This window comes from Sciurus vulgaris (assembly GCF_902686455.1).
Source record: "Sciurus vulgaris genome assembly, chromosome: 15".
Taxonomy (NCBI): Eukaryota; Metazoa; Chordata; class Mammalia; order Rodentia; family Sciuridae; genus Sciurus; species Sciurus vulgaris.
This window is the reverse complement of record NC_136476.1, coordinates 52,835,997-52,858,631: the sequence shown is the minus strand read 5'-3', so window position 1 is coordinate 52,858,631 and position 22,635 is coordinate 52,835,997. Positions and strand designations below refer to the sequence as shown.

The 22,635-nt window shown below is 47.9% G+C and overlaps 2 protein-coding genes across 4 annotated transcripts in view; one reads left to right on the top strand and one right to left on the bottom strand.

The window, feature by feature from the left end:
• Positions 1–1,533: 1,533 nt before the first annotated feature.
• CIMIP2B (ciliary microtubule inner protein 2B) lies at positions 1,534–3,826 on the top strand. Its single transcript, XM_079111829.1, has 6 exons — positions 1,534–1,998; positions 2,381–2,604; positions 2,691–2,905; positions 3,115–3,166; positions 3,243–3,440; positions 3,698–3,826. The coding sequence occupies exons 1-6, from the start codon at positions 1,937–1,939 to the stop codon at positions 3,784–3,786; spliced, it is 840 nt and encodes a 279-aa protein (XP_078967955.1). The 5' UTR covers positions 1,534–1,936; the 3' UTR covers positions 3,787–3,826.
• A 65-nt stretch (positions 3,827–3,891) lies between these two features.
• RUSC2 (RUN and SH3 domain containing 2) overlaps positions 3,892–22,635 on the bottom strand; it is a 60,034-nt gene continuing 41,290 nt past the window's right edge. For 2 of the 3 annotated variants that reach the window (XM_079111812.1, XM_079111813.1), the window contains exons 2-12: positions 16,140–18,236; positions 9,735–10,376; positions 9,340–9,525; positions 9,012–9,152; positions 7,431–7,507; positions 7,038–7,212; positions 6,847–6,952; positions 6,150–6,196; positions 4,913–5,744; positions 4,683–4,820; positions 3,892–4,600 (exon numbers count right to left, since the gene is read on the bottom strand). In XM_079111812.1, coding sequence (XP_078967938.1) covers positions 4,399–4,600; positions 4,683–4,820; positions 4,913–5,744; positions 6,150–6,196; positions 6,847–6,952; positions 7,038–7,212; positions 7,431–7,507; positions 9,012–9,152; positions 9,340–9,525; positions 9,735–10,376; positions 16,140–18,168 — 4,575 coding nt within the window. In that variant the 5' untranslated portion in view covers positions 18,169–18,236 and the 3' untranslated portion in view covers positions 3,892–4,398. The remainder of the gene's footprint in view (positions 4,601–4,682; positions 4,821–4,912; positions 5,745–6,149; positions 6,197–6,846; positions 6,953–7,037; positions 7,213–7,430; positions 7,508–9,011; positions 9,153–9,339; positions 9,526–9,734; positions 10,377–16,139; positions 18,237–22,635) is intronic. The other variant, XM_079111814.1, reaches the window with a different exon arrangement.

The window sequence follows — 22,635 nt, the reverse complement described above, 5'->3', positions numbered from 1 at the left end:
ATGTGTTCCTTGGGGCCGGTGCTCTTGGACAATTCCCTTGAGATGTCAGTGCTGTGCATGGTCAGCACGGGCACTGCTACAGCCCGGGACTGGGAAGATGAGTAGTGAATCTACGTTGGGAAGGTGGCCAGCCTGGCCCTGACTCAGCCAGAGCTAAGTTCTAATCATGCTTTATTTTCTCTGTGATCTGGTCCTTATGGTGCTTTTTCTTCTCTTTGAATCTGGATCATTTTCTTAATAAATTCTAACTTGTCCCTTGGCTTTTCACCCCAGCTCTAGTCTCAAAGCTCTTTCCCCCAAATTTCCAGTAAGAATACTTTATTGCTGGGTATGGTGTAATCCCAGCAGCTCGGGAGGCTGAGGCAGGAGGATTAAAAGTTCAAAGCCAGTCTCAACAATTTAGCAAGGTGCTAAGCTACTCAGTGAGAACCTGTCTCTAAATAAAATACAAAATAGGGCTGGGGAAGTGGCTCAGAGGTCGAGTGCCCTGAGTTCAATCCCTGGTGCCCCCCCACACACAAAAAAAACCCACATCAACCCCCCCAAACACAAAAACCCATATCCACTGAATGTAAAACTATTGATCTTCCATGCTTCAGAAGCTAAAAGACATCAGACAAAAAGAGGAAACGCAGTTCTAGTAGCTAAGTGCCGCCACTGTCACACACACTAGCTTACTCTGTCCTTAAATACCTCAGTAGGTTAGGTCATACATACATATATATTGTTTAGGGAATTCAGGCTCCAAAGTTACCTGTTCTGAGAGACTGGGTCCACTCAAGGTCACAAGCTATTATGAGCCCATGCCTGCCTGGCCTCATGGCTGTGCTTTTCTCTACACCAACATTTTGGCTTCACAGTCTTCAAAGTTAAAAGAAAGAAAAACATATATATATGGCCAAGGATGTGGCTCAGTGGTAGAGGGCTTGCCTAATATGCATTAAGTCCTGGGTTCAATCCCCAGTGCCACCTCCAAGTATACATTAGTTTGGACCACACAACAAGAGTAGAGTGAGTAGTGCTAGGTGCATTTGTAAACAAAAACTGTGGGGTTCAGACATGCCCAAAGTCATGGAACTTAGCTGCTTTTAAAAAAAATATTTTTAGTTATAGATGGACACATACCTTTATTTATTTTTATGTGGTGCTGAGGATCGAACCCAGTGCCTCACACATGCTAGGCAAGAGCTCTACCACTGAGCCACAAACCCAGCCCTGTAACAGTTATTTTCAGTGAAGTAGTTTAACAAGGATTATTTGTTGAATATTGTTATAATCTGAATCATCCAATTAACAAATACAAAACGTTCTGCTTGGCACAGAATGTACACTATGTAGGAGTCAAAAGAGCTAAGTTCTGGGGCCGTGGTTGTAGCTCAGTGGTAGCACACCTGCCTAGCACATGTGAGGTACTGGGTTCAATCCTCAGCACCACATATAAATAAATAAATAAATAAATAAATAAATAAATAAAACAAAGGTCCATCAACAACTAAAAGAAAAGAAAGTAACTGTTAGTACCTTGAGGTCTCCAGGTTCCTTCTTTCCTGGATCACTTCCCCTCAGACCCTTGCCCAAGGAACTCACTCACAAGGGGCACCTCAGCTACACCTCCTCAGGCCATCGTCAGATAGGGAGGCCTCAAGAAGTCTTCTGAGATAGACCTGAAGGGCCCTAGAGGTTTTTGCCCTCCCTCCTCAAGGCTTCATTTTTCCTGGAGTGAAAAAGTTGGACTTCTAAGCCTCTTCCTTGCCTCAGGTGGCAGGATGGCATTTGTCCTGTGGTAGAGAAACCAGTGAGCCTATTCTCTGGCTATTCTCACACTAGCCACCCCTCCTCCTCCTCCAGCCCCGCCTCCTTCCTTTGGCCTCACAGCCCTGGACACAGTACACAGAGGCTCAGTGCAAAGGAAACAAAAGGAACTTCCTGGGTTCCCATGGCTGTGTCCAGCAACTTCATCCCAGGACTCAGTCCTCTGAACCCTCATTATATCCCAGGGTAAGGCCTCTATCCAGAGCACTCCTTTGCTGGCTTCTGGAAACTGGGACTTAAATATAGGAGTTGGGTCACTACATTTAGAAGACTAAATCTTGGGGCCGAGTAGATGCATTGGTTTGAGAGATCCAAGGCCGGGGTATCTATGGTATTGGATGGGGAGGAAAAGCAAGGGAATTCAATAGCTGGGTCTGCCGTGAAGTCCTGTGTTGTCTTCTCCATGGGAACAGCAGCGGAAGGACTGGAAACCCAGGCAAAGGCCTTAGCAAGCCTGCTCCAAATATCTGCACAGCCAAGTCCAGAAATATCAGGGCTTTAGAGGGTTTTTCTGTCTCTGGGGATGGTGAGGGAATTCTGGAAGTGAGTGGGGAGTCCTGTGCTACAGGTACACTGGACATTGCCCACTACTTCGGTTCAACATGGGCCAGACCTATGGGCAGCTGACTGGTCAGCTACTTCGAGGCCCTCCTGGCCTAGCCTGGCCCCCTACCCACCGCACACTTCTGCCACCCATTCGTCGTCCAAGATCTCCTGAGCCTCCCAGGGGGAGCCTCCCTCCCAGGCGTGGGCACGAAAGGCTCAGCTCCAGCATGATTCCCGGGTACACAGGTTTGTATACCAGCCTGAACAGGTGCTCCCACCCCACAGAATGAGTCCCCAGTACTAACCTATCTTCCTTGTTCCTTGCACACCAGGTTTTGTACCCCAGGCACAGTTCATCTTTGCCAAGAACTGCAACCGGGTCTGGGCTGAGGCTCTGAATGATTTTACTCAGTGGCATGGTGGGCAGGGGAGTAAAAAACTGTCAAAGGAGGCCAAGGGAGAAAAAGACAAGAAAGACCAAGAGCCAACATCAGAGTTAGAGCTAGAGGCAGGGAAGGAGCCAGAGCTGAAGCAGGAGGTAGAACAAGTAAGACCAAGAAGACTGGTGAGAGGTGTGGTGGCGCGGGAGTGGGAGCTTTTCCTTTGTGTCCAGGTCTGGGGTTGGCGGTGGTAGTGTGACTGAGGGTGCAGGGATTGGGGCTGAAATGCCAGCTCCATGTCCCTGGGGGCTTGTGTAAGCACATAGGGGCTTAAATTTGACAGCACGATTTTTCTTCTATCACTTTCTCTCACAAGGCTTCCCCCTACTCCATGGATGATACAGACCCTCGGAAGTTCTTCATGTCAGGTAAGAGGAGGTAGGTAATGACCAAAGGCATGGGGAGGCCCACAGGATGTCTGACTCAGTGTCCCCATCCACTCAGGCTTCACTGGCTATGTGCCCCGTGCCCGCTTCCTCTTCGGCTCCAGCTTCCCTGTGCTCACCAACCAGGCACTGCAGGAATTTGGGCAGAAGAACTCACTGGGCAGGGCCCAGAAGGATTCCAAAACTCTGCCCCCCCTTCCCAGGACCTACCTTCGGAACCTGGGTCTGCTACCTCACTATGGGGGCTACGTGCCAGGTGAGACAAGCCTGAGGGAGCCACTGTGACTGGCATGTTTATGTGTGCTGAATGGGACAGGGTGTGGATTGGGTGACTGGAACAAATGGGGGGATCCTGGATCATATGATTCAGTTTATCATTAGACAAAAAAGGAAACTAAGGTAGTCACAGGGAGGAGTTAGGACCAGAGTTTGGGTGGTCTAGGCAACTGGCTGAGAGTTAAATGGCTCTTTCATGTTACTGGCTATCTATGACAGACTCTCTTGGCCACACAGGGTATAAGTTCCAGTTTGGCCATACATTTGGGCATCTCACCCATGATGCTCTGGGCCTCAGCACCACCCAGAAGCAGCTCCTGGCTTAAGTACCTGGACCTCAAGTTCTCCCTTCCTTTTCATTCTATCCCAGCTATTCTTTTCGAAGAGAGAGGTGGCAGCAGGGGCGTGGGGGAGTGGGAGCACAAAGAAAATGGTTTGGAGGCCGAGCACCTTTTTTATTAATAGGTGTAATAAATAAATAAATAAATACATAAACAGAAGCTTGGGCTCCTCCTCCTTCTTCTGATGACCAGGCACTGGTCACAGCCTATTTACAGCTGGAGGGGGCTAGGGATCTGGCCCCAATACTGTTACATATCCTTATCACCACCTTGCCTACAGATGGCCTTCTAGGTCATCTCCTTTCACAGGTACTTGCTGTCTATGTAGACCCCCGGAAGGGTTGGCCCACATGGGCCAGGGACTCCTGGCAGCCCAGTGCTGCACCCCTTCCCTCCTTTCCCGGGTAGAGGTGTGGACGAGGTCACTGGGACAGTTAAGGGGGAGTAATTAATACTGAGCACAGGGAGCAGGTCCAGCACAGGGATATGTGGCCCCAGCTCTCAGTCTACTTTCTGTAGCCAGAAAGGGTGCAGGATTCTCAGGCTCTGAGTCTGGGGGTAATGAGGGTCCCTGAGGCCACCAGCATGCACAGGGCCTCAGTTTTGGCTGCTTCCAGGGTTTGGACTTGGAGGCGGGGTCAACGTCACGTAGGCCAGAGGCACCAAGCCAGTATCGGGGCCACGGCTGCAGCGCAGCCAGTCTCCTCCTGCTGGCCCCAGCACCCGCAGGATATCTCCCTTGCGGAAGCTCAGCTGTCCAGGGCCTGTGGCCAGATGGTGGCACAGTGCCTGTACCTCGCTGGAGAAATAACAAACGGAGGTCAGAGAAACCCCATGACAGTCAAACCCAGCTCCCCGATCCTTCCATTTCCCCAGCTCACCATGGAGGCTTGGAGGGCAGCGCTGGAGAGTGTGGCTCCTGCAAGCTCTCCTTGGGCTCTGGCTCCCGGCGGGCACCCATCGTCTGTGCCACTAGCTGGAACATGGACTTGTCTAGGCTCAGCCAGTCTGAGGGCAGCCTAGGGGAGAGCAGGCGGGCTCTGGCTCTGTCCATGCCCTGGCTTAGCTCAGGCTCCCCCACTCCACACCCACACCATGGGGAGGCTCTCACCTGTTTGTGGGCCGGGTTTCCCGCTGAACTTTCCGGGAACCAAAGAGGTGTCCCCACTTGATGCCCCCAGGAGAAGACTCTGAGGTCCCTTCCTCATTTTCTGCTGTCGGGGCAGGAGGCCCCTCCCTTTCCCGACTACGCCTCAGCTCAGCGAGCACAGAGTCAGGGGGGCTTCCCATCCAGAAGGGCCAGCCCCTCTCCCGGCCAAGGGCCTCCTCAGGGGCAGGGCAGGCCTCAGCCCCCTCCACTACTCCCTCTCGGGGGGGTGGAGCCTGGGGAGGCCCCCCACCTCCTGCCCCTTTCTTTTTCTCACTATTGCTGCCACTGTTGCTATTGCTGCTACCTCGAGGGAACCTAGAACCCTCAGTGGAGCCATCAATATAGACCTGGGAGCTCTGCATGAGCTGGTACCACCAGCCAGCCTGTCCACCTCGGGCCCACCTGCCATGGCCTGAGCCCCCAGATGCCTCTGCCACCTCTTCTGTCTCCTCTTCCTCGTCCTCCTCTTCTCCTTCTGGAGCACCCACACCCTTCACCCGCTCCCCATGGGCCACCCTGTCCATGTCTCCAGGGCCCTCCTGGCCACGGGCCCGGGCCAACTGCAGCGTTGAGTGGGCAGACAGCAACAGGTCCTGGGACACCCGCAGCAGTTCCTTGTGCTGCCGCTGCTGTTGCCCACTTTGCAGCAGCCGATGCTGGAAAAGCAAGTCGAGGTTGAAGGGCAGCAGGGCCAGGGGTTGCAGCAGCAGCAGCAGCTCCTCAAAGAGGCCAGGGCACACGGTGTGAGCTGCACTCAGGAAGCCCCAGGGATGGTAGTGCGTCTGGATGATATCTAGGGGAAAGAGGGATGAGCAGAGCCTGGCCTGAGTGGGATGCTGAGGTGGAGTCACACATGCTGCTGCCCAGCAGTGTGCTATTACAGTGCACACCAGGCCCCTGCAGCTGTGCGGTGTACAAACTCCTCCACCTGAAGTGGCAGCTCTTGAGTTTGAAAGAGAGGAGCGTTGGGGTTTCTGGTCACTCCACTCCAACTACCAGACTGCCTGAGTCTCCTGCTGCCTGCAAGGCTCTAAGTCAAGCAGAAAACTGAAAGAGCACTTGGGAAGACACCCAAAGGTTTGTATGGTCTCCCTCTCTAACTCCAGCACCTGAAAAATACAGTAATTTCTCCCTCTTCAGAGTCTCTGAGGTCTGGCCTGGATTGACTGTGAGAGACATAGCAGGTTCAGGGTTTTACCTTCGTGGTTATAGAGGTGATTAAACCAGAACTCCAGGGACCGGATGCTGTAGGGAGATAGGTGGAAAAACATTGAGTCTTGTGTGGACATAGCCAGATAATAACGTATAAAGTACACAGATACAGGGAGCAAGTGTAGGTGAAAATCTCTTTCTATGGCAGGAATTCTACCTAATTCTGGAAAGTCAGCGGGGACATGAGGAGTGGGGTATACAAGTAGTTCACAAGCCAGTCACTTCCCCTAAAATGGAGTCAGCTTGCACAAGACCCAAGAAGTCAGTGTGACTACTCAGTGAGAGGACAGGCAGCTCAGGGCCAAAGGGGATGACCTGGGCCCATCCCTGAGAAAGGATACTACTACTGTGTGGGTTCCAAGGTGGCCTTACGGTTCAAGGAGAATTTGGGAGCACAGCTGGAGTTTAGGGGATCAGTCACAAGATCCAGAGAAATCGAGAACCCAATTAATTTCCAAATGAGCCATGTTATAGATTTGTAAAAGCAGGAGACCATATCAGTGACTAGTGTCAGAGAGTTGTGGGTACAAGGGGAAGAGGCTGTAGCCAACTGTGGAGAAAGGAAGCCTGATCTGTGGTTCAGATCCACCCCTTCTGTCTCAGTTGAGGGAGCTGGTTCTTGAGAAGGGGCAGAGCCCAGCAGGCCTGGCTGTAGAGGAGAGCTTGCTGCTCCACATACTCACTTGAGCAGGCCGAGAATGAAGGCATCAAAGCGCATGGTATGACTGGTGAGCTCTGGGAACTGGCTGACTTTGTTGTAGAGGCCATGCAGGACCTTGGTGGATGGGCCTGGGAGGAAGGCAGGAGGTTACATGACTAATTTCTACAGTCTTAAATTCAGTCTAGGGTCCCTATCTTGCCACCTAGAACTTACCAAGCTGTGTGGAAGCCTCAACCACGCTCCATGGCATGTTCTTACGCTGCCCAATGATGACGTCTAATACAAAGGCCTTGAGCCCATCCTCTAGAACAGCTCGGACCGCAGGGCACAAGTACTTCAGAACCAGGTGGCCTACGTTGGGGCTCACTGAACTATTTCCCAGCTTTGCCTGCAGATGCAGTTGGGAAATTCAGGGAATCATGTGAAGTCTGACCTTGGTTCTCTAAGTTGGATCTTCTCTAAGAAGAACAGGGTTCCCCCTCTTGCCATCCCCATCCCCAAGTTCCAACTCTGGGCTCTAAATGCAAGAAAGCAAGAGAAGGTGGTGGCACATCACAGGCGAAGGTCTACAGAGCAAAGTCCAGCTCTCCACATTTTCTTGCCTACCTTTACACCAGGATCCCGGCTTGTGCCAAAATGGGCCACAATGAGGTCCACAGCTGTATTAACAGCTTTTACCAGCCCTGCAAGAAGAATTTGACAAGGCCTTGAGCCAGCCCCTAGTCAAGCAAGTGGAATGAACTCCCACACTTACTCCCAGTGTCCCTGGTATGAAGATACCAGGTCACGCTTTTTTCTGCTTGTGCATTTTCAGGCTCTGTCCCACCCTGGTGCTGAGAAATTACTTACGAGTGTTCTAACACTGCGTTACACCCCCAGCACTTTCTAAAAAAATTAAATTTGGAGACAGGGGCTCATTAAAGTGCTTGGTCTACCCTTGAACTTGCAATCCTCCTGTCATGGCTTCCTGAGTTTCTGGGATTGTAGGTGTGCCCACCATGTCTGGTCCCTCCGTTCTTTACCTCCCAGCCTGGGTCCAACTCAGTGCTACCATTACCAAGACCTTCAATCCTCACTTCCCAGCCCTGGATCCTAGATCAATTCAACAATCGATCTCTACTCCCAGAAAACAGGCCACTGACTGTGGCTGGAGAAAATCCAGGTCCCTCAGGTTGGTGCCAGACAAAGGTAATTGTTTGGTATTTGTCTGGTCAGCACCCTCTGCTACACCCTTAAGTTGCTGTGCCAAATCTTTACTCCTCTTCTCAAGCACTTGGTTCTACTTCACACAGAGAACAGAAGCCATTGGTTATGAACTCCTCCAACTTCCCTCTCCCTCCAAAACATGGCACAGCAGTGCACACTTGTAATCCCAGCAGCTTGGGAGGCTGAGGCAGGAGGATCCCGAGTTTGAGGCCAGCTTCAGCAACTTAGTGAGGTCCTAAGCAACTTAGTGAGACCCGTCTCAAAAGGAAAAATGAAAAGGGCTGGGGATGTGACTCTGTGGTAAAGGGCTTTGTACTGAGTTTTTAAATCTCCAGTACAAAACAAAACAACCAATCAACCAAACAAAAAATCCCAAACAAAACACAAAACATTATACTGGGTTTATTCCTCCTCTTTCCCTCCCGCCTCACCTGGGAGGCAGTGGCTATTTCTCTTCTTGCCTAGTTCTTCCCTTTTCCTAAGCTCTGGATCTCACTTGTCTGTGCAAGTCATCTGTCCCCCCTACCACAGGCTCCTACCTTTTACCCTACAATTACGCTCAATTATTTCCCCACCATCTCCCTGAAACTGCTCTTTTAATTCAGTGGTCACTCATTTGCCAAATAAAGTGGTTCTTGTCAGTCCTCATCTCATCAGATGTCATCCACATGCTTCCTGAAGCTGCCAGGTCCTGTTGTCCCTTCAGTATGCCCACTGGAGCACGTAAGCACTTACCACACCATGCTCTCCCTCACGATATTGGCTCAGTGAGGGTAGAGGCCAAAGTCTGGTGCCTAAGTATCTGAAAATGACACTTGCCCACTCACAGTGCATGAGCTTCCACCTCGTGCTCCTGTGCTCTGCAAGTCCTCTGCAGCACTTTTGAGACAAGCGGTTATTCTGGAGGGCTAGACGCAGGGCAATAGGCCTGCGCAGGCAGTGGCAGCAGAAACCCTGGCTTGAGCTGGGGGTTGTATGTACCTTTTTTCTGAAGCAAGTCGATGGAAATGGCTTCTGAGTTGCCATCTGGGGACAGACAAAACTCAGCTGGAGGCTTCTCAGTCAAGGAAAAGGGGTCTTGCAAGTCAGGGCAGGTCAGTGGTAACGGCTTCACTATCTGACCTGTAAAGAAGAGAAACAACAACAACAAAAAAATCAAATCTAGACAACTCTCTTTCCAAGAGTTTCGGCTCAGTTCACTGCCTCAGACCCTCTGAGACATGTTCCTGTGGAACTGACCCCTCTTCCAGCCCTTCCCAGCTGTGGCAGAGAGCCTGCCCTGGGTGTACTGGGGACCTTGCCCACACACCATTCAGTCGGCAATTCAGATGGCTAGCAGCACTGAAGGAACCAGGGAACTCAAAGATGGGGTTCCTGCGAGCCAGCCGAGCTTCCTGTGGCCTTCGGTCTAGGCTCCCTGACAAACCAGGTGGCCCTAGTGGGTTCTTCCTCCTGTATTCCCGCCACTTGAGGGCTTGAGGGGATAGGTGGTTGGCTGGAAGCAGAAGATCAGCAGAAGAGATAGACAAGCAAGAATTAGGAGACAGCATTTCATATCCAACCAATGGGCCCAAGTAAAGCGCTAGGGTTAGGAGTATACAGATATTATCCACAGATGCTGGGGGAAGGAGATGCAAACATTTTAACCTCTGACCCCATTTAAAGAAGAGGTAGAATTGCTTGGGCTGGGGATGAAGTTCATACCGTTACTGGGTCTGGAGGTCATGCTGCCCTCACCACCTCCTCGGGCCAGGCTTTCTGCCCGGCTAAAGCCAGATCTCCAGGAGCCCAGAGGTGGCAAACTTCCTGTTCCATGGAGTCGGTATTCAGCCAAGGTCAGTATCTTCTGATCCTCCTTCTGTGGCTGCTGGGAGGTGGCAGGCTGGACAGTAGGAAGACAGGAGTGGCTCCATTGGGGTAGGCTTTCTGTGGCTGTGGCCTGCTCTGGAGGAGGGGAGCACGAAGTAGAGGCAGAAGAGTCAGTGCTGGGCCCAAAGGGGCCGGCACTCCGGATGGGGGAGTAGCTGCCCAGGGGTGATGGCCGTAAGGTCTCTGGCTCAGGCCCAGCTTTCCTGGCACCTCTGCCAGTGTTTCGGGATGTGGACACCTGTGGCTCCCCTGAGGGAGCTGGGGCTGGGCCTGGCGCAGTGGGGGCAGCCGGTGGGGCAGGCTGCTGTGCACGGCTGCAGCCGGAGAGGCTATAGAGCTGGGAGAGACTGTGGAGGGCCCGGGCCTTGGCCAGCTGCTTGGGGAAGTGGTGCTGGAACACGAAGGGCTGGATGGGCAGCGTGGTTGGCCTCTGCTCCTTGCTGTATCGAAGGACTGGTCGGCTCTCAGCACCACCTCCTGTAGCAACAGGTATGGAGAAGGAATCAGACACTGAAACTCACCAAGAAGGAAATACAGAAGCAGAGTCAGCAGATGATGCCCAGTGGGAAGAGGGGCAGGGCCTAGGTTGTAGGAATCGAATGGGGCAGGAGCAATCTAAATTTGTGGAATGGAACATCGCTCTCCCTTCTGTAACATGTTTCCTATGTTTTTATGATACTGGTCTGTCTTATACATCTGCTGTTCACTCCCTCTTCAGTCTCTTGACTTCAAAGTATGTGTACCTTAGATTCAATTCTCACATCTCCCTTCACACTTTCTCCCTTGCATAGAATATGCTTAAGTTCGGACTTTCATATAGATGACTCCCAAGCCCACAATATTAACCTTGACCTCCTTTAGATCACTCTGATGTAGGGCTCTTTAACTTACAATTTGCTATTTTAAAACAGCTCCCTTGATGTCTTCTTCCATTTCTCTCTGGCAGAAACACGTTTTTTTTTTTTTTTTTTTTTTCTTTTTTGGTATTGGGGATGGAACCCAGGGGTACTTTACTAATGAGCCACATTCACAGACCTTTTCATTTTTTAAATTTTGAGACAGGGTCTCACCAAGTTCCTAAGAGTCTTGTTAAGTTGCTGAGGCTGGCCTCAAACTTCAGATCCTCTTGCCTCAGCCTCCCAAATTATTGGGATCATAGGTACACACCACCACGCCTCACAGAAACACTGGTTTCTTTCTTTTTTTTTTTTGCAGTACTGAGGATCGAACCCAGGGCCCTGTGCTTGTAAGGCAAGCACTTTACCTACTGAGCTATCTCCACAGCCCACTGGTTTCTTTGTTTTTAAGGCCTAAAGTCTTAAGAGTCAAAGTCACAGATTTTCAGTGTCATGTCACTGACTGAGCTTTCACTCATTCATCATCATATAAGTGGAGATATATCAGCATGTTTCATTCTTGAGCAAATCATTTTTTCCCCCCAGTACTGGGGATTAAACCTAGGGCCTGTCACATGCTAGGCAATTACTCTACCACTGAATTGCATCCCCAACAGTTAGCAAGACAGGGTATCGATCAGTTGCCAAGGCTGTCCTTGAACTTGCAATCCTCCTGCCTCAACCTTCTAAGTAGCTGGTATTACAGGTGTATACCACCACACCCTGAAAAACACTTCTTTACTTGCAGCAGCCCAAACCAGCCTTCCTGTTATCCCTCTACCCCAACTCCCGCTCTTCCATGATCCTGGCACTGGAACCTCACAATCCACATCTGCTCCCTCTGCACATGATTCCCAAAGCTGGTTTCTTATTCTTTCAGCCAGTGTTCAGATCAGTGTCCCTCAAAACAGGGGGTTCAGAACTAAACTCAGAACTCCAGGATACTGCACCGTGTGTATAGACTGCATGCCTAAGAAAACAGAGCATGTGGTGGACCTGTGAATGAACACAAGGTGGCGCCACAAGCATTCACAAGGTCTAAAACCCCTGGGTGTGGCTCACTGAAAGGGTGGCTCAACAGCTCTGAGGCAGGACAGCATTTTGACAGATCAGAATTTTGAATGTTAGAGACATTAAGTCATTTGCTCAAATTCACACAATTAGGAACTGGCAGACTCAGAATTTTGTCTACACCAGATTCTGACTCTGGGGTCAAAGTTCTCACCACACAATGTGGTGTCAGTTGGTTTTCCTAACCCTCATCTTTTCTTTTACATCAGTGAGTCATGATGGATGGGAACCACAGCCCCATTAGGGAGGTGTTTCAGAATCATACCCTGGGGACATTTTCAAACTATACCCTCCTGCCATCCCCAGTGCTTAGAGAGCACTTTGTCATTCTCCCTTGCTTACTTGGTTCTAGCCACACTTTCCTTCTGTCTTTAACAGGCCAAGTCCATTAACATCTTGTTGCCTTTTGCCTGAAATCTCATCACTCAGACAACAGCTCTACCATCACTCCTCCCAGGAAGATCTCTGACCACTCTTGCCCCTCTGGCAGGTCACTTTGTGTCTTGTCACTTTGTTTCCTTTTCTTTGTGCATTTTTTTATTATCAGAAATTATTTTTGTGTTTATTGCCTATTACTTTTTATAAAAACTCCAGAAAAGTAGGGATTATACTGTTCATTGCTATGTCCCCAGGGCCTTACATAGGCCTGGTAAACAGTAGGTACTGAATAGCTGAATGAACCCCCTGTTGTGATTCATGCCAGTTTCACTGCATCTAGAATCACTATACATAAATCAGCTAGCCTCTGGAAATAATTCACCTTCTCATTTTATCTCCTGTGGTTTCTAGTGACCACAGAATAAAGTCAAATGTTCTCAGGCCAAGAAGGTACCTGCACATGGCACAAATCAGGCTGCTCTTCCCTTGGATTTCCACGCTTATTTCCACGCTCTGTTCTTCCTACCCATCCCCATTTCCTTCTTTCTTTTTCCCTCCCTCCCCTACCTCCTTCCCTTCCTATTTTGGTATAGGGGATTGAACCACGGGCCTGTCACATGCTAAACAAGTGCTCTACTAATAACTACACCCCCAGCCCTTAAAATTAAAAATAAAAAAATAAAAAAAAATTTTTTTTTTTGAAACAGGGTTTCTCTAAATTGCTCAGGGTACCCTGGAATTTGTGATCCTCCTGCCTCAGACTGGAGAGTAGCAGGGATTACAGGGCCTGTCCCTCTATGCCCAACTCCATCCCCATTTTTAAGCACACTGCTTTCTCCATTGGGAACATCATCTTTCTCTCTACTTAATCACACTTCAAGGCTGAGCTGATGCTGGCTATCAGATTAGGTCCTCTCAACCACAGCTTTATTATACCACCTATATAAAGTATGTCTGAATTAACTATTTATTCCTACTCTTTAAAAAGTCTCCCTATAATGTTTCAGGATGTGATTTGGGGCAGAAGAATAAGATAAGAAGGGGCCCACTCTGGGAAATGGGTCTCAGTTCCTCCCTCTGGGAATACAGAGAGCAAGTTTTCCCACTTTCCTATGTGATAGTCCTTGAGAAAACTGGACAAAGACCAAATTCATCTGAGTTTGCTCTTGTCTGGGTGAAATAGGCCTAGTCCCCCTGTTCCTTCTTAAAATATAGTGCCCAGAATTCCATGGATCACCAGTAAGCAAGCACTCATTGGTTCGGAAGTGTGGGAGAACTATTTGCTCTTCCCTTTTGGGATCTATGAATAAATCTATGGTTTTAACTTTTGGGAGGCCCTTATAAACTGCTGACTCATTCTGAGTTTACAATCAATTAAATACCCCAAACAAAGCTCACATATTAAACCTCATATCGGTCCCTGCTTTATTAGTTTTGTTCTTTCAAGATCTGGCAAGATCCTTTTGATTCTTGGTTCTGCTGCTCAGGATCTCAAAGAGCCTTCTCAGCTTCTTCTTGCCATTCCCAGATATATCAACCTGTTTCTTCTGTTGTCATCCACAAATTCAATGAATTGTCATTCATATTTTGATTTAAAAAAGGGTGTATGAAGTCAAGACAAAAGCCCTGTGGTAGGTTACTGGAGACTTACAGAATAGAGCCAAGTCTTATCTAATAGAAAAAGACCTTTTAATGCCTTTCCTTTCTTGGACCAGATTTTTCATGCCCACAGAATGCCAGTCACAGCATCTCACCAGATACATCCACCAGACATTGTGATCTAAGCAGGAAGTGGGTTCTGAAGCACTCTGGCCAATCCCTTGAACCTGCCTTTCCTACAGACCTCCTTGTCAACTCTGCCCCAGCGCAGCTGTTTACATATGTCTAGGTGTACAGTCTTCTGATGGGCTGCAATTCCCAACAGCACAGGTGATACCTTTTTAAAACACTCTTCTTTTTTGTTTTTTGTGGTGCTGGGGTCCAAACCCAGGGCCTCACACATGCCAGGCAGCTGCTCTACCACTGAGCCACACTCCTAGTCCAATATTCTTAACCCCTTTCCTTTGAGAAGCCAAAGACCCAACCTAAGGCTACAGCACAGCTATGGGAGAACTTGCTCCCTCTGTTTCACCTCCCCTCTCCTTCCACACTCTCTCAGATCTGGTTCTGCCCTCAGTGCTCCTGAAAGTTACTTTCAAGATCTGAAGATCTAGCAGCATTATCTTGGGTGATTTTTCTTTAGACATCGTTAGGCTCTTGTGATTCACCCTCTGCTAGGTTTTCTTCTATTTTTCTGGTTAAGTCGTCTTAGTCAGCCTTTTGCCCCTCCTCCTGCCAGTACTGGGGATTGAACCCGGGGCCCTCTACCACTGACCTATACTCCTAGAGCTTTTTATCTTTTGAGACAGGGTCTTATTAAGTTATCGAAGGTCTTGCTACCTTGCTGAGGCTGGTCTCAAACTTGCAATCCTCCTGCTCTGCCTCCTGAATCATTGTGATTATAAGTGTGCACCACCATACCTGGCTGCATCTCAATCTCTCTTGAGGGTTGTTCTGTTCACCCCTTAAATCAGAGTATCCTAACCTTTATCCCTGTTGACTTTGTAACTCCACACATTCTTTCTAGATGCCCTTATCCACTCACATAGCTTTGACTACCACTTTTATTCCAACAACTTTCTGATCTATACGGTGGTCTCTCCTGATTTCAAGGGAAGCACCCTTTCAGCACCTCTCCTACCCAAATCACCAGAGAACTTTCTAAAACTAGACTATGCATCTAAGCAAACAACAACAAAAACCAAGAACAGCACCAACAAAGTCACTCACCTGATTAAAATCCTTCAGTGGTTTCATTCATTCCTATCCTACAATGGCTATAACCAAATTATTGTACTTGCAATTTCTGGGACACATCAAGCTATTCTGTGCCTTTGTGGTTTTGAACAGACTATTCCATGGGCCTAAAACATTCTCAGAAGTCTCCACAAAGCCTAATACTCACCATTTTTCTAGACTGGGCCCAAATGTAAACTGTGCTAGCTGTCCTGCCCTGACGCTTGAGTCTGATTTAGATATTCTTTCACTGATCAGCACCATACACTGCCATCTTTGCATTTTAGCAATCTGCTTCCACCCTGAGTTGGAATTCCTTGATGGCACAGATTGTCCCTCTCATGATTTCTGTTACCAGCACCACCTAAATACAAAGGCGGGTATAAAATAATTACTTAAAATACAATAAAATTAATAGGGAGAGGGCTGGCCTAGGGAGGCCAGATCACAGGATCTTTCTCTCCTTTTTTTGTTTTTAATTTTTACTTTTAGAGACAGGGTCTCACTGTTGCCCAACTCCTGGGCTCAAGCAACCCTCCTCCACCAAGTGGCTGGGACTACAGGTGCAGGCCCCCGCTCCTAGCTTAAGTCTCAGGTTCTGAGGGTGGCTCTAATAATTGGAGAATGGACTCCACTGCTACCCAGTGTGGTTTTCCTGTTGGACACAGATTATGGTTGTCTTTTAAGCGTGGCAAATTCCTAAATATCCAAAACTGAACACATGCTTTGTCCTTCTTTCAGTAAATCTGTTTCTAATCCTTATTCATAGTACCAACATCTTCCTAGTCATCCAGGTTGAGAATCACAATCTTATGAATACTTTGTTTCCTAATACATCAGTATCTAAGTCCTGTTGATTCCATCTCCTAAGTGTATTTTTTAAGCTTCTCTCTTCCTTCCTTTGCTCCCACCCCAGGGCAGCAGGACATGTCCCAAACTGAAAAGATCATAGACCTAAACTGAGGAACCCCTTGTGGTATGGATGGGGTGGTTGACAGGGACCTATCACCAAGGAGGCCATGCATATATCTTGGTATTCTCCAGCCTCTAAGTTCCTTACCGTCAGCTCTAACTCTTGCATCCCTCTGGGTATGGCTGCTGGCTGTGCTCCCAGGGAGAGCAGGCCCTGGATCCATCAGTGGGGCCAGGGGAACTTGCCCAGTAGCTCGGAGGCCAGCAGGTGGAGTCTCACTGGACTGGGGGCCCTGACAGACCTGAGTGGACCAGGGCTCTGGGCCAAGTAGGTCCAGGCCTGGCCCCAAGGGCATGGGTGGAAGGCTATGGCTACAACGAGTGCCCTCATCCAGTGGGTCCACCTTATCTTGCTGGGCTTCTTGGATGGGTGAGAACTCCTGAGAGGAGTCCCCAACGCTCACCCGAAGTGGTGGGGAGCCAGAGCTTGCAGTTTTCTTCCGGCCCTTGGCTAGCTCAGCAAAGGAGGTGACCCTCTTGGGTGGGGAGCTGGACCCAGCCAGGGTGGCAGAGCCCTCACTCAAACGTACTGGGCAACTCAACATGCGTTCCAGTGAGCCCAGGCGGACAGGAGGGCTGCGCTCAAGGCTGCGGTCATAGCTGCGAGAGCGCTGACGTCCAGTGCTGAGGTTGGGGGGTGAAGTATTGGTGTACACTTGCCCCTCGAGCACAGTGGGGCCCACGGCAGCTGCTGCTTCTGTGGAGGAGCCCACTGTCTCTTGTTCCTCTGGCTGAACTTCTGGCTTCTGGAAGAGGTAATACTCAGAAGGCTGGCTGGGGCCTGGATCTGGGCCAGGACCTGGTGGGGGACTTATCTTGGTGTGTTCCTCAGAGCAGCTAGTGATAGAAGAGCCAGCCGGGCTTGGGGATGATTGGGAGGACAGGTCACAGGTGACAAGTTTATAGTAATTTTGCGTGGCCACAACAAGACGGGCCTGGCTCTGGAAGCAGGCTGTGAGGTCAGCCACCGCTGGGCAGGGCTCACAGTGTGGGCGGTAGGAGTTGCAGTTGGCATCAAGCTCAGGAGATGAGGCATGAGGACAACCACAGCCCACTTCCCTTCCTCCACTTTCAGGGTGGTGGGACTCACAAGACATCTTAGACTCAGCTGGGGAGGGCTGCAGGTCCAGGTAGAAGGCGCCAGGGTCTGAGTGGCTGCAGAAGGAAGAGTCACTGCAGGACTGTGGGGCCGAGTTGAGGTTGGCGTGGGAGTTGCCATGCATCTTGTTGTAGAGGGTGCTGAAGGTGACCAACACACCATCTGAACTGTTGCATGAGGAGTCACTGACATAGCCCATGGACTGGTCAGCTGCCTCGGACTGACTGGATGTGCTACTGCAGCGGCAGTGCTGAGCTCCTGAGCCAGAGCGTCCAGGGTTCCTTGGGGATTCATCTGAACTAAGTTTCCATTCCTGGTCAAAGGAAAAGCCAGAGGTGTCACTGGCTCCCCCTCCACTGCCACTTCCACCAGGTCCCCCACACTCATCCAGCTCCATGGTCTCTGCTTCCAGCTCTGGCCTGCAGCAGTGGCTAGTGCTGCACTGCTGAGTACCCAAGGTGGTCACTGGCTCCTGTTCTTGTCCCTCCACCACTCCAGCCCGACTGCGTGTTGTTCCCCAAGGCCTGCCCACTCCAGGGCCAGATGGTGGCAACTGGAAAGAAGATAGATGGAAAGTGGGTTGGCCAGAGCTGTGAAGGTGGAAGGACTGCTGGGTGGCGCTGTCACCAATGCTGTCATCATACAGGTCACCAAGTCCTGGCTCACTCACACCCTCCTGCAGCAAGAAGGGATTGTGTCGTTTGGGGGCCCCGGCGCCTCTTCCATCCCGTCCCCTACTTTTGGTGCTGTCTGCTGACCGTGTAGATGCCCCTGGAGCAGAGTGCAGACTGTTGTATAGAAGGGAGTCAGCTTGTCCCAAGTCTTGGTCAGGCTGGGCGATGCCCAGATCAGGTGGGCAGAAAGGATTGGGTCTTGTGCTTCCACTATTTCCACTTGCCCCTCCACAGCACTGCCTGTCTGGAACTTGACAGTGCACTAGGGGAATGTGGTGGACGATGAGGGTCTCTCCAGTCAGCTTTGGGGGACTATCCATTCTGGAAAGTTCGAACAAGGGCATCAACAGCACCGGACACTGCCCCTGGAGCCCAGTGGGGCAGAACACATTTCATCAGGAGAGCTTGGCACCTGGAGAGAGAGGGAAAGAAAGGGAACCTAATGTCACCTCCCTGGAAATCAGGGACATGCCCTTCCCAACAATATTTCCAAGGGAGAAGAGTCCAGGAGGAAAAACGGTGCTGGGTCAAGATGAAGCCTTGATAGCATAGCCTGACAGGGCAGGTGGGGACCCCACCACAATTTCTGCATTGCACAGATCCAGGTCCTGGGATCCCTCTCCATTTTAAGGTCACCGTGCCATCCAATTGTTACAAAAGACTACATATGAAGATCTGGGGATCTCAGGGACAGTCCTTTCCCCTTCTCTTCTAAGGACCTTGTCCTTAGCAGTAAAAGTAAGCAATGACTAATTCTGAATAGTGACATAACTAAGCGAAAACCATCCGGGATGTCTGAAAGGCTCCAAAACACTGAGGGGATTCAGACATGCCTCACAGAAAGCTTAGCATTCAAGTCTACAGATAGGCAGAGAAACAGGGACTAATACATTATATACTCATAGAAACAAGCTATATATATGTAAGAAATGTATACATTTATTTTGCAGGATTGGGAACTGAACCCTGTGGCACTCCATCACTGAGCTATACCCCTAGCCCTTTCCCAGGCTGGCCTTGAACTTGAAATTCAACTCCCTCAGTTTCCTGACTAGCTGGGATTACAGGCATGTGCCACCATGCCCAGCAAGAAATGTATTTTTAAATATACTATATCATTTAACCAAGTGACTGTCACCTCTGACCCTCTTTCTCTTCCCGAGAATCCAAGAATACTTGTCATTCCCCTGTCTGATGACTGTGGACTATATATTCTTCTTCTTCTTTTTTGGGTACCAGGGCTTGAACTCAGGGGCACTCAACCACTGAGTCATATTCTCAGTCCTGTTTTATATTTTATTTAGAGATAGGGTCTCACTGAGTTGCCCAGAGCCTTGCGGTTGCTGAGGCTGTCTTTGAATTCGAGATCCTCTTGCCTCAGCCTCCCGAGCTGCTAGGATTACAGGCGTGCAGCACCACACCTGGCCGGGCTATGTATTCTTATATTGACATTATTATACTGGAGCTTCTTGAGTGCAGGCTGAAATGACATTAAGGTGACTGCAAGTATGGTTGATGCTGGCCTCTTCCCTTCTCCATGGGGGTGGGGGCCATTTTTATCTCTTTTGTTTCACTCTATCATACCATTACACAGGCTTGGCACACATCAGGGGGCTAATGTATATTTAATATTTGTTTAAAGGTACAGACCTCCAGAACCATCCAAATTCTGCCAAGTTTGAGCTCAAAACCTTCACTACTAGGATTCCCTAGAAAGATTCTCTTTCCAAGTTTACCTCTTATAGCCTGAAGTTCTCTCCTGTTCAAGGTTGCCTGTCCCTAAGGACAGAGTTCATTCTGAGCTTCTCTGGTCTCAGCTGCACCATGGAAGAGTGGCTTCCTCCAGTTCTAGTTTCTGTATTCCAAGGGCAGGTCCCTACAATCTTCACTTCCTTAGACTCCTCGCATCTCATTTTCCCTAATTCATTCATTTCTTTTCTTTCTCTTTTTAATCCTATCATTTTCTTTTTACCCACTCTAAGTCTAAATCACCCATTACCTTTCTCTTATTCATCATTTAACTAAATCTTTGATTAGGATTTCTAACTCTTTGACACAGGGCCACAGCTTTTCATGAGAAGTATAGGAAAGAGAGAGGCACATTACACATGCTCAGAGACACAAACAGGTCACACTTGTTATGCAAATGGCTAATAAATATATGTGTGAGGGAAAATTGTAAGAAAATGTAATTATTTGTGTTACATTAAATTACATTAAAATTAAGAGGTATTTAGATTCTTCCTCCTCCCTTTCCTGAGAGGAGGTCTTTGTTAGATTCCAAACCCTTGTCGGGTGACTGGGGTAATGGGGTAGAGATATAGGAAGGCAGAAACTAGAGAAGCTAAACTGAGCTAATTGAAGATTAAGGGTTACAGAAGACGACACAGTAAAAATTTGTAATTTTGGATTAGGTGATAGTTTCTTACATAGGACACCAGAAGCACAAATGATAAAAGAAAAAACAGATAAAGTGGACTGCACAAAAATTGAACAAATACCTTTGTGCTTCAAAGTATACCATGAAGAAAGTGAAAAGCCAATTTGTTATATGGGAGAAAATATTTGCAAATCATATATCTGATAGCCACTTCTCAAAATATATAAAGAACTCTTACAACTCAACAATTAGACAACTCAGAGGACATTGCTCACTGGCAGAGCAGTTTCCTAACACACCCAAGGCCCTGGGTTTGATCCCTAGTACCACAATCAATCAATAATCAACAAAGACAAAAATTGAGCAAAGAATCGAAATAGATACTTCTTCAAAGAAGACACACAAGTGACTAAGGTACATATTATTAGTCAAGAGAGAAATAAAAATTACAATGTAATACCACTTTGCTTCCACTAGGATGGCTAAAATACAAAATAAAGTAGCAAGTGTTGATGGTGTGGAGGAGCTAGAACCCTCAAACATTGCTGAGGGCATTATCAAATGATCCTGCAAAATGTTAAACATTGAGTTACAAGACCCAGTAATTCTATTTCCAGGAATATACTCAAGAAGATGAAAACATTCACACTAAAGCTTGTATACAAACATTAAAAGCAGCATTATTCACAGTAGTCAAAAAAAAGTAGGAACAATCCAAATATTCAACAACCAATGGATATACAACATGTGCTATGTACATGCAATGGAATATTATTTGGAGATAAAAGGAATGAAGTCCTCATACAAGCTACAACATAAATAAAACTTAAAAAGACTATGCTAAGCAGGGTGCGGTGGTGGTGGCAGTGCATGCCTGTAATCCCAGTTATTTGGGAGCCTAAGGCAGGAAGATCACAAGTTCAAGGTCAGTGTCAACAATTTAGGGAGACCCTGTCTCAAAATAAAAAAGGACTGAGGATGTGGCTCAGTGGTAAAGCACCCCTTGGTTCAATCCCCAGTACAAAATAAATTAACATATAAAATTAAATTTAAAAAATGAAATAAAATAATGTGCTATTTAGCTGGACATGGTGGCACACACCTATACTCCTAAGCTACTTGAGAGGCTGAGGCAGGAAATCACTTGACCTCAGGAGATCAAGGCCAGTCTGGGCAACATAATGAGACCCTGTCTGAAACAAATAATAATAATGATGTTGTGTTAACATGATTACTGACTGGGAGAGATGCTCACAAAATATTAAATAAAAATTTTTTTTAGTTGTAGGTAGACACAATACCTTCATTTTATTTATTTATTTTTATGTGGTGCTGAGGATGGAACTCGGTGCCTCACATGTGGTAGGCAATTGCTCTACCACTGAGCTACAACCCCAGGCCATAAAATATATACATTTTAAGTTTGTGCATGTGTATATGTGGTACTGGGCATTGAACCCTGGGACTCTCCACCACTGGGCTTATATTCCCAGCCTTATTTATTTATTTATTTATTTATGAGACAGGGTTCCAATAAATTGCCCAGGCTGACCCTGAACTTGTGATCCTGCAACTTCCCAAGTAGCTGGGATTACAAGCATGTGCCATCATGTCTGGCAAGTCTTCACAAAATATTAAGTGAAAATAGATTACTAACAGCATGTATAGTATGGCGCGTTTAAAAAAATAAATATGTGTATATGCATGGAAGAAAATCTGAAATATATGCAACAAAATGTTAATAGCACCTATTGTTATTGAATGATTTTGGATTATTTTAAATTCTTTTTGTTTCATCTGTATATTCTGATTTGTGTATATTAGACATCCATTATGAATATAATTTAAGTAATATTTTTTTAAGGAGGGGGTTTTTCCCTACATATAGTACTAGGTTTTCCCAAGGTCAAGGCCATAATTCCAAGGCCTGGACAAAAAGGAGTATAGAGAAATTTCTTATACACTAGTAATGATTTTAAGAGCTCCTATGTGTTATAGCCACAATTCATCTTTAATGGATACTTCCCCCCTTTTTAAAGCAACATTTTCAAGAAATAGTCACAAGTATATAAGAATTTATGATTCTTTTCTCAGAACCATTACCAGCACATGCATGTATTTATATGGCAAAATACTGACGCACAGAGAGAGTCTAGAATGCTGGTCCTCTAAACCAGGGGTAAGATCAAGTTTATATGGAAGGTAACAAGGAGCAGTGTCTGGCTGGAGGGCACTGACAGTTGTGTTGTGTTTAAGCATCTGTCTCCCAGTTTGGAATGCAGGTTAGAGGTCAGAGATTGATGCAATCAACTCTGTGTCCCTAGAACTTATTACAGTGTTTGGAACCTGGCAGGTGTTTAGTTACCTGTGGACCATTCTACTCGTTTTTCAAAAATTGAATTGTCTTTTCTTTATTGAGTTGTAGGAGTTT